Source organism: Humulus lupulus, chromosome 2 (assembly GCF_963169125.1).
Source record: "Humulus lupulus chromosome 2, drHumLupu1.1, whole genome shotgun sequence".
Classification (NCBI taxonomy): Eukaryota; Viridiplantae; Streptophyta; class Magnoliopsida; order Rosales; family Cannabaceae; genus Humulus; species Humulus lupulus.
Genome location: NC_084794.1, coordinates 148,568,788 through 148,579,090, shown reverse-complemented (window position 1 = coordinate 148,579,090; position 10,303 = coordinate 148,568,788). Strand labels below are relative to the sequence as shown.

Below are 10,303 nucleotides of genomic sequence, written 5' to 3'. Positions count from 1 at the left end.
GTAATTGTAGTTTTTTATTAATCAAACAGAAAAAGTAAATTAAATTAGAAGTTACTTTCGAATTATAATAAAAAGATGAAATTACATTTTATATGAGATTTTTAATAGATTTTGCAAAAATATGATTTTTTTTTTCAAGAAAAGTTAATCTATGGTTTTTTAAAGATATTTCACTTTTATGGGTTTAGTTTCCCATATTTTTGTATAAAAGTTTGTATATGTCATAGTTTTACTCTTAATCAAGTTTTATTAATTTAGAAGGAGGGTAAGTTTGTAATTTGATTATTTTTTTTAGTTTATTTTATTTTTTTTACATTAATTTTATATAACTATTTTTGTATTAGATTTTTCTTTGGTTGTTTTACAATTTTTTTTTGTAATATAAGTTGATTTTATTATAAACATTTTTTTCCTTTTTTTTAGAATGTACGTATTTTTTTCGAAGCCTGGGAACCAGCTACTTGATTGATTTTTCACAGTTATGTAAAAAAAAAATGCTAGAGCTATGTTAAATAACATGTATCAGGAGGAGTAACTAGTTACTTGTTTGATTTTTCATCGTTATGTAAAAAAGAGTCCTAAAGCTAGGTTAAATAACATGTATCAAGAGGGGTAACCAGTTACCTTGAGAGGAGTAACCTTCTGCCATAAGAGGGGTAACTAGTTACCATAAGAGGAGTAACGGGTCACTCGTATTAGAAATGAAAAGAAACATCAAATTTGAAGGAAAAAGAGGAAGAATACTTCATTAAAAAAAGGAAGAAGAAGTAAGTATGATTTTAGTAACATAGGTAACCAGTTAGCATAAAAAAAACCCAAAAATATACACACACATCAAAATGTGAAGGTAACCAGTTACCTCTAGATATATACACACAAAGAACGTGAAGGTAACCAGTTACTACAGACTTGAAGATAGAAAAAAAAAAAAAAACAGATCTGACCACGAACCACCCTCCTCCCTCGCCTTTGACCACCACCAGAACCCCCCCCCCCCCCCCCCCCCCCATCCCCTGCGCACAGAACCCCGTCGCAACCTTAGCCATCCCCGTCGTTTTGCACAGCTCCGAGCACCACAGATTGCACTCAGCCTAGGCACCACCCTTTTCCCCCGTCTCCGACCACCACCTGCACATCCCTCGCCTCATCCTAGCCCTGTCGTTTTGGATTTGGGGGCTTGCGAATGGAATCGCACAAAGATGTGCAGATTGGGGCTGGGTTTCGCGGAGGTGCGCGCCTAAGCTGAATCGCAAGTGGTGAGTGTAGGTGGTCAAAGATGGTGAGGCAAGCGAGTGGAAGACAAGGGAGGTGGCGACTAGGGCAAAAGGAAAGAGAAGAGAGATGGGAGAGAGAAGCGTGCGGCTGGGTTTGGAGAGAGAAATAGTTTTTGTGGCTGGGGTTTGAGAAAGAGAAGAGTGGAATGCTAATTTACAATAGTACCCCTGTTTGACTAATGTGCTTTGGTTTTAAATTTAGCTTTCATATTTTAGTTAGTTAGTAATTGTGTTTCTCATACTTTATTTTTTTCTTTAATAAATTTTGCCATACAAATTACGAAAAATATAATTCCCTTTTTACACAGTGATAGCATAAAAGACATTTTTGAAAAAATTCCCTAATAAAAAATACACATTTTGGTTTCTTAACATTAATTTTTGTTAACCAAATTAAAAAGTATTTGTTATACTTTATTGTAACTCATTAATTTTTAAAATAGACTTGAAGACAATGTAAATATATCTTAAATAATAAGACACCATAATATAAACTAAAAATGACTAATCAGTATAATAAATTTTTACAAATTAGTTCTGGAGAAAACCTGAAATAAAAGTCTAAAAATAAAACCTTTATAAAGTATCTTATCAACATCGTAATTAACCAAAATGTTACTCTTGAAAACCTATAAAAAACAAAAAAGTAATCGATATTATGTGAACTTTTCCATTTTAGGTATATTATTTTTAAAATTTAGTATTTTTGTAAATAAAAAGTTCTAAGTAATTTTTGTAATTATTTTATATTATGTGTATGTAAATGAAAAATCCCTTGTATTAATCCCCTTTGTGTCAATGTTAGTTTATTATTATTATCTTTTATTTCTAATTTCTCTTAGCTAAGAGCAGTGTCTTCAAATATATAAACATAATGGAATAGTTTCTTTTCTTTCTTTTAGTTAAGGGCACTGCAGAGCCCTTGAAAATAAATAACTATAAGCGCAAGCACTAGGTGAAGTTTTAAGAGAAAACTTGGGTGTTTTATTAAGTCAAATGCTCTCAGCATTTGCTTTGGACACTCAGTTGTATCTTTCGGCAATGAAATTAACTTGAGGGTTGCGAATATCGTCCTGGCTTTGGATCAAACGAATCTCTAAACTGCTCGACTTGGGGTCATGGTCAGCCTTTTTGTAGTCATTCAGTGTCCTCTGCAGAAGTGCCTGTAAGTCATAAAAAAAATCATTAGTCAATCAGAAACTAATCTGAAATATGCTAGCTATCTAAGACAAACTTTGTTTTGGATACTACTTTGGTTAGTATCCAAAACAAAGTGATACCAAAGGCAGCAAAGAACTTCTAAACGAAAATCTAGGTAGTGATTACGGTGAAACAAATAACAATGACTCTAGTACACTTCCCTTTCCTCGGACACATGTACTTTGTCAGCATTGTGGGATTAGTTATAGTCCCGTATAATTTTATGTACAATAAATAAGATCACATCAAGAAGAATGTCTAAAACTTTAAATATAGCTGGGACCTTAGTATGGTAAACCGATTGAGGTCTCTTTCGATAAATCCCACAAAGGCGAGAGCAATCCCAACTTGAGGGACTAAAGTTTGTCATAGGTTGAATGAAATCCAAAATGTTATTCATGTTACAAAATGAGAAAAACCATTGAACTGAAATCTACAAGCTTCTACTATATCTTGTCTAAAAGCTAAATCAAACTATAATTGCTTATTAAAGAAATGAACTCGTCTTTTATAAGTCACGTGTCCCCTAAAAACTACATTATGCAAGTACTTAAAGAACAAAAATATATTCACTGCAAAATTATTAAGCTAGTTTCGTTTGGTTTGTGTTAGTTTTCAAACCATACTGAATAACTTGATACATTGCGTGACAGTCTTTTTTATCAGGTTTTAAAACATCCAACCTGTAAGCTTGATACAGCAAGTTCTGCTGCCTTGTCAAGGTCGTCAGGATATTTCTGGATGAACAAAAAGAAAAAAATCTATTAGTCCTGGCATGAATAGCTTCATACTAGAAAATGATTAGCCAGAAAATATTTTAAAAGCCTTACATTGCTCCAACCAAGTAGAAGTGCAGTCATAAGATCTCCAGTACCCTTGCATAAGCGTGATATTAATTTGTTAGTCTAAAGCATCTTACAAAGGAAAATAGCTAATAATGCAAAGCTAAATCTACTAATAAACAAAACAGCAGTGGCAGTACGCATCATTGATTAGTATTTATGCGAGCTATCCAATTATTAATTAACCTGGAAAATTAGTTTGTGATAGGCAAGATTTTTAGATCTGAAGTCTGGGAAATAATGTTGTCATCCATTTATTTAATCTGGTTAGTATTAAAACATGCTAAAAGAAATAAAAAAAAATCAATTAAACATCTTCCATGAAGCTCTTACAATGAAAAATATCCTTCTTTCCATGTTTCTTTGAAATGTATCCTTTCAAGGACTGAAAAATACCAAAATGCTACCAATGAATTCTATTTTTTCTTTTCTTTATGTCAGCTTTATGTTGAAAACTATCCCTTAAAAGTTCCTCAAGAAGATATCCATTTTAGACTACATACCTTATTGAGTTTAAAAATCATCAAATTAATTGGGACCATATACAGAGAAACATTGAAAGTATGATATTTTTCAAAATAGGTATCGTGGATTTCTCTAACAAAATGAAAACATTAATCCTCCAAAACAGCCTAACTAGCTTATAAGTACTAAGTAAATAAACCAAGAATCTTCCGTCTCCCAAAGATACTCAATCATATTAAAGCATATCCTCAATAGTCCTTAACAGCCACTAAAATAGCACACTTTACATAATTTCAATCCTTTTAATTACTGAAAACCAAACATTGAATGTACCTACCATAACCCTACTTCAAGCAGTATTCAACCTTTTTTTTTTATAAATAATAAAGAACACATACTTCTACAAGCAAGTGACAAAACTGCACTCCAGTGGTTTAAAATACACCCTTGAATTGAAAACATAACAGTTAAAGATTAAAACAGTTAAAGATTAAGGTGCGAAGTGCAACCAATGGTTTTCATTGGGGAATGAACTTTCAATGTTCATAAAATATCTTGAGAGTTTAACAAAGGTGACCAATAGGACTAAGTTAAGAGCTTCTTTCTTTCTTTTCCCCCCTCCCTTTTTCCTATAGTTAAACCTACAATCTTTGAGAGACAATACATCTAGCATATTGTTGGAAATTGTGCCGCATACTTCATGGAGAAAATCATAAGTCTGACTACTTGAACTATTTACTATTCATGGGTCTAAGTTAGAATCATATCCCTTATCACAGACATAAGTGATTAAAGTGCCAAATGATATAAAATCCAAAAGGAGTGCAATTTACTTTACAAAGATTTATAAATTGATGCATGATTCTCAGGTTCTGTTGGTACGTTATTGAAAGCAGTGGTCAGATTATTATGGAACTGCATAGTTCTTGCAACTTTTTGTTGTTTTAATTATTCTAATAAATTAATTTGTTTCCCAGCCAAAAGCAAAAATAATATAAACAATCCCTCTGACATTGAACTGGTTAGGTAACAGACCCTGTCAAATTTCAAACCTTTTATAAAGAAAATATAACATAAAGCTTGGCTGATGGAAGAACTCATAAAAATATTCCTCATACCGTGAAATATGCAGGAATTTTGGGAATCCTGATCTTAAACTGCTTAGGTGACTCACCCTGTCAAACTCAAAAAAAAAAAAAATCATTTCACTACAGTAGTATTAATAAACCAGCGCTTTTACCTCACCAAAAAAAAAATCCGTGGACTTTGAAAGCAGAATAACCACCAACATTTTTTCCCCTTTTTTAAAAAACATGTGTGCAACAGAAATTACGCCATTATTACGTGTCAAATATTGAAAGATAAGAGATTCATACAATTTCAAACAATTCAGAATCATCAATCATAAAGTTATCAGTACACTAGATAAAAAATATTTGAGTTTGCATCAAATTTACGCTCTGAATAAAGTACATATAAGGGGTTTTAGCATAAATACTCCCTCAATTTTATCTTGTTTGGCAATTCAGTCCGTAAGAATTGTTTTTGGCAATCAAATCTGAGTATTTAAACAGTAGCAATTAAGTCCTCGTTTATTTTTCACAAAATTCTTAGTTATTGAAAAAAATTATTTTTCTATACAGTACGATGTGTAAAAATATTTACAGGTATATAATATTTATAAAAATATCAAAATTATTTCAAATAAAAAAAACTTAGAATTTTGTTAAAAATTAACTAAAATGACTTAATTTTAACTGTTTTTTAAACTTGATTTAAAAAAAAAAAAAAAAAAGTTCCCAGGGACAAATTTGCCAAATAACAAATAATTCAGTGGGCGTTTCTACAAAGAAATGTACCTCTTCATTTAGATGACTACCAATGAGGAGAAGATTACCATCAATGCTAATGCTTGTAATTACAACCTGAAAAATTTATCACAATTCAGTCATTAAAATAATGGAATTCAAAAAAAGAGAAAAGAAAAGGTAACACCAAAAGTAAAAGAAGTGGATACAGATTTTCTGGCATGAATGAAATAATTTAAATGTCACTCTGACGCTTATTCTTTCTTCAACTTTTCACTCTACCGAAACAGATAATGATAGAATCTTAATAATGAAAATTAACAGGTTACAATTTCCCTGATTAGCAGAGTAACATTTGGGTGAATTTTCATTTCACATATTAGTCTTCACCATTTCTTGATAGAGATTATCAGATAGAATATAAAAAGGATACTGATAGGGTCTCCCTGCCAAATCAATTAGAACAGAAGCAATATAATAGGAAATGAATGAAAACTCAGCACTATTGTATTAGAAAATAGTCAGGAATTTGAGAGCCTGACTCTCTCCCAAACAAGTACAACCTACTCAAATTCTCCACAATCTACATAATTCCTTTCTACTAGTATTTATTCTCCTCCCTCAGGCACACTAAGTGCATCCTACACCTCAGTCACACCTTACACAAACTCAGCACCCTCCCAAGCATTTTACTAACTCATTCACCCATAGGTTCTTTCTCCCCTGCTGACCTGTCATTCTTAGTCCCTTTCCTTGTGTACATGTAAGTGAGTGGAGGCCTATCAATACCCCTGCCCAAAGTCTCACCTTGTCCTCAAGGTGAAAATAAGGAAATTGTTCCTGTATCGTGCTGAAATCTTCCCAAGTTGCTTCAAAGGCCGACAGGTTAGTCCACTAAATCAAGGCTTGCAGATGAATCTTGTGTGTTTGAGGGCGAACATCCAACACTCTCTCCGGTTCAAGGGACCACTCCATTTCGGCTGTCAAATCCAATGGTAAGTCAGAAGCTTGTTGATGTGGTCCTAAAGCAGCTCGCAGTAATGAAACATGAAAAATGAGATGAATAGTTGCGTCCAGAGGCGGCTGCAGACGATAGGCCGCTGTTCCCACACGAGCCACCACTAGAAAAGGACCGAAGAACCGAGGTGCCAGCTTCTCATTCTTGCGTTTAGCCAACGAATTCTGCCGATATGGATGAAGTTTCACATACACCAAATCCCCTACTGCAAACTGTACATCTCTTCTCTTCCGGTCTGCCTGGGATTTCATCTTCTGTTGGGCTCGTTGTAGAATCATTTTCAGCAGCTCCAAAACATCATCACGAGCTCTTAGCTACTGCTCAACTGCGGAAATGGAGGTGCTGTTGTGATCAAGGAGAACCAATGGTGGGGGCGAGGGGGTCACGGTGGTACACATCTCTAAAATGAGTTATTCTAGCCGATGTGTGGTACGGTGTATTGTACCAAAACTCAGCCCAAAGTTACCAATTTGCCCACTGCCTGGGCTTAGAACTTACAAAACATCAAAGGTAAGTTTCTAGGCAGCAATTAACCACCTCGGTTTGCCCCTTTGACTGCGGATGATACGCGGTATTGTGCTTCAAAACAATTCCTTGTAGACGAAAAATCTCCTTCCAAAACAAGTTGAGAAAAATCTTATCGCAGTCGGACACTATGGAACGAGGAATGCCATGAAGTTTGACGACTTCTCTAACAAACACCGTAGCCACTGTCATAGCCGAAAAAGGATGCCTCAGGGGAGTGAAATGTCCATATTTACTCGGATGATCCTACCACCACAAAGATTGAACCAAAGCCTTTGGAAAGGGGCAGCCCTTTGATGAAGTCCATCGAAATGTCTTCCTACGTTTGTTCTGGAATAGGTAATGGCTATAATAGGCCAACGTGAGATTAAACAAGGTACTTATGTTGCTGGCAAATAACATTAAGCTACAAACTTTTGCACATCTTTCCTCATTTCCAATTAGTAGAAATCCGTTGCCAATCTATGAAGTCTTAATCTCGCCTGAATGACCCCCAACCGAGCTACCATGGTACTCTTGTAGCAGAAGAGGAATGAAAGGAGAGGAAGGAGGCATGACCAAATGACCTTGAATCAACGAGTAACCTGCCTTGGCCTGACCCATTTGTAACTCCTGTATAAGCTTTGACAGAGTCGGGTCCGCTGCCACATGGGCCTTGAGGTCCAAAATAGAGTTGACGGAATAGAGAACGTTGCAAGAGAAATATCCTGGTAAACGTGTGAAAGGGCGTCGACGACCTTCTTTTCCAAACCAGGGCAGTATTGAATGTCAAAATCATACCCAAGAAGCTTAGTGAGCCATTTTTTATGCTCCGAAGCCACCAGTCGTTGTTCTAACAAATACTTCAGACTCTGTTGGTCGGTTCGCACCAAAAACTTCCATCCCAACAAGTATGGTCGCCATTTTTGGATGGCCAACACAATAGCCATCGACTCCCTCTCATGCACAGACTTGGTGCGCGCCCATAGGGATAGTACCCGACTATAATAGGCGATCGGGTGCTGGTTTTGAATGAGCACAACCCCTAAACCCGATCCCAAAGCGTCGACCTCCAATACAAAAAGAGCTGAAAAATCTGGTAATGCCAATACTGGTACCGAGCACATAGCCTCTTTAAGGCAAATCAATGCCTCCTAAGCGTCGGCCGACCACCCAAAAGCATCCTTCAACTAGTCCGTAAGAGGTCGAGCAATGTGACCATAACCCTTTACAAACTTCCTGTAATAACCAATTTGGCCCAAAAATCCTCTAAGGCTCCTCAATGAACGAGGAATTGGCCTTCCGCCATGGCTGCTAGTTTGCTTGGATTCGATGAAACACCTTCAGCTGAAATGATGTGCCCCAAGTACTCAAGATGTGCTTGCGCAAATAAACACTTCTTATGGTTGGTATAAAATTTGTGTTGTTGCAACCTGTCCAAAACCATCTCTAAATGTTACATATGAGCTTCCAAAGTCGAGCTATAAACCAAGAAATCATCAACGAAGACTAGGACAAACTTACGCAAAAATTCGCTGAACACCTCATTCATCAAAGCTTGGAAAGTGGCTGGTGCGTTGGTGAGGCCAAATAGAGTTCCTCAAGTGTCCTAAAAGCTGCCTTTTCCACATCCTTAGCACACACGTGAATTCGGTGGTAACTCAACTTGAGGTCCAATTTGGAAAAAATGCCAGCCCCATGTAACTCATCCAATAACTCATAGTGTCCCCACCGTTTCCCGATTCAAAGCTCGATAGTCAATACAAAACCTCCAACTTCCATCCTTTTTCTTGACCAAAAGAACCGGACTAGAGAACGGGCTAATGCTCGGTTGTACAATTCCGACTTGTAACATTTCAGCCATCAACCTCTCTATTTCATCTTTTTGGACTTGTGCATAACGATACGGACGTACACTAATAGGACCTGCACCTTCTCGGAGGCAAATGGCGTGTGGCCTAGCTTGTTTAGGTGGTAATCCCGCTAGCATGTGGAAAATTGACTCGAATTGCTGCAGTGGAGCTGAAGTCTAAGGCGGTTCTGTATCACCTTTTAGGCTTCCCCTTCGCTAAAAGTATCCCCAATTCGACCCAAAACCCTTGCCCTTCTTGTTGAATCGAATGAATCATAGCTTTGAGGGAGATCTGAGACTTACATAAACTCAAATCCCCTTGTAGAGTTACCCATTGGCCTCCCACCTCAAACTTCATGACCATTGTCCTCCAATTGACCTGCATATTTCCTAGAGTTTCCAGCCACTTGATACCCAATATTATGTCCGCACCACCCAATTCCAATGGAAGAAAATCAGTTACCACCCTCAACAACCCCATATCTAACTCAACTTGAGTACATAAGCCCTCCGTGCGCACCTTACCCGCAGTTCCCAACAGCACTCCATAGCAAGTCGTTGATGTGATTGGCATACCAGTAGCTTTGACAATATCCATTGAGACAAACATTATGGGTGCCTCCGCTATCAATGAGCATTGTAACCAATTGTTGTTCGATATTCCCAACCAACTTCATTGTATGAGCCGACGTGATCCCCACCAAGGAATTTAAGGGTAGTGTCGCCAACGTCTCCTTCGCCACACTGTCTGTAGAAGAATCGGGAGTTGGAGGTGGAGAATCCATGGGAAGGGCCGAATCCTCTTCATCTACCATCAACATGACTAGTAGCGACTTTTGCTCACTCATGACCGCGATGAAACTTTTTGTCGCATTTGAAACAAAGGCCCCATGCCTTCTTATCCTGATATTCCGCCTCTGTTAAACGGTGAACCGGTGGTGGTCTGGTTGTCTTGGCCAAGCTTGCAAGAGATGGTGTTGGGGATATGGACGAAGCAATCGGTGTGGAGATTTACGACTTCGCAAGGAAGGAGCTGATTGTGGGCCTAGGCAGAGAAATAGGACTGGGTTTGGGGTGGTTGTCCCGTTGGGTCGAATTTGAGCCGAGTAGTTATTGGCCCTCTTCAATTTTTTGGGTAGTTTCCATGATTTGGGCTAGGCCCACAGGCTGAAGAATGTGTAAAGCCCCTTTGATCTCCTCGAGACCTTTCACAAAACTCCCTTCTAGAATGTGCTCGGGCACATCGGGTACCCGTGAGGCCAGTGATTCTCATCGTACTCCTAGACCGCCGACTACTAGTGAATGGATAAAAGTTCCTCCGAAAGTGACCCAGCTGGAAC

General features: G+C 37.4%; 1 protein-coding gene across 1 annotated transcript in view; it reads right to left on the bottom strand.

Moving 5' to 3' along the window:
- Positions 1 to 2,063: 2,063 nt before the first annotated feature.
- Positions 2,064 to 10,303, bottom strand: part of LOC133818612 (pyridoxal kinase) — a 31,638-nt gene continuing 23,398 nt past the window's right edge. Inside the window, exons 9-13 of the mRNA XM_062251601.1 lie at positions 5,641 to 5,706; positions 4,900 to 4,956; positions 3,305 to 3,349; positions 3,158 to 3,211; positions 2,064 to 2,437 (exon numbers count right to left, since the gene is read on the bottom strand). Of these exons, the coding sequence (XP_062107585.1) occupies positions 2,297 to 2,437; positions 3,158 to 3,211; positions 3,305 to 3,349; positions 4,900 to 4,956; positions 5,641 to 5,706 (363 nt within the window). The 3' untranslated portion in view covers positions 2,064 to 2,296. The remainder of the gene's footprint in view (positions 2,438 to 3,157; positions 3,212 to 3,304; positions 3,350 to 4,899; positions 4,957 to 5,640; positions 5,707 to 10,303) is intronic.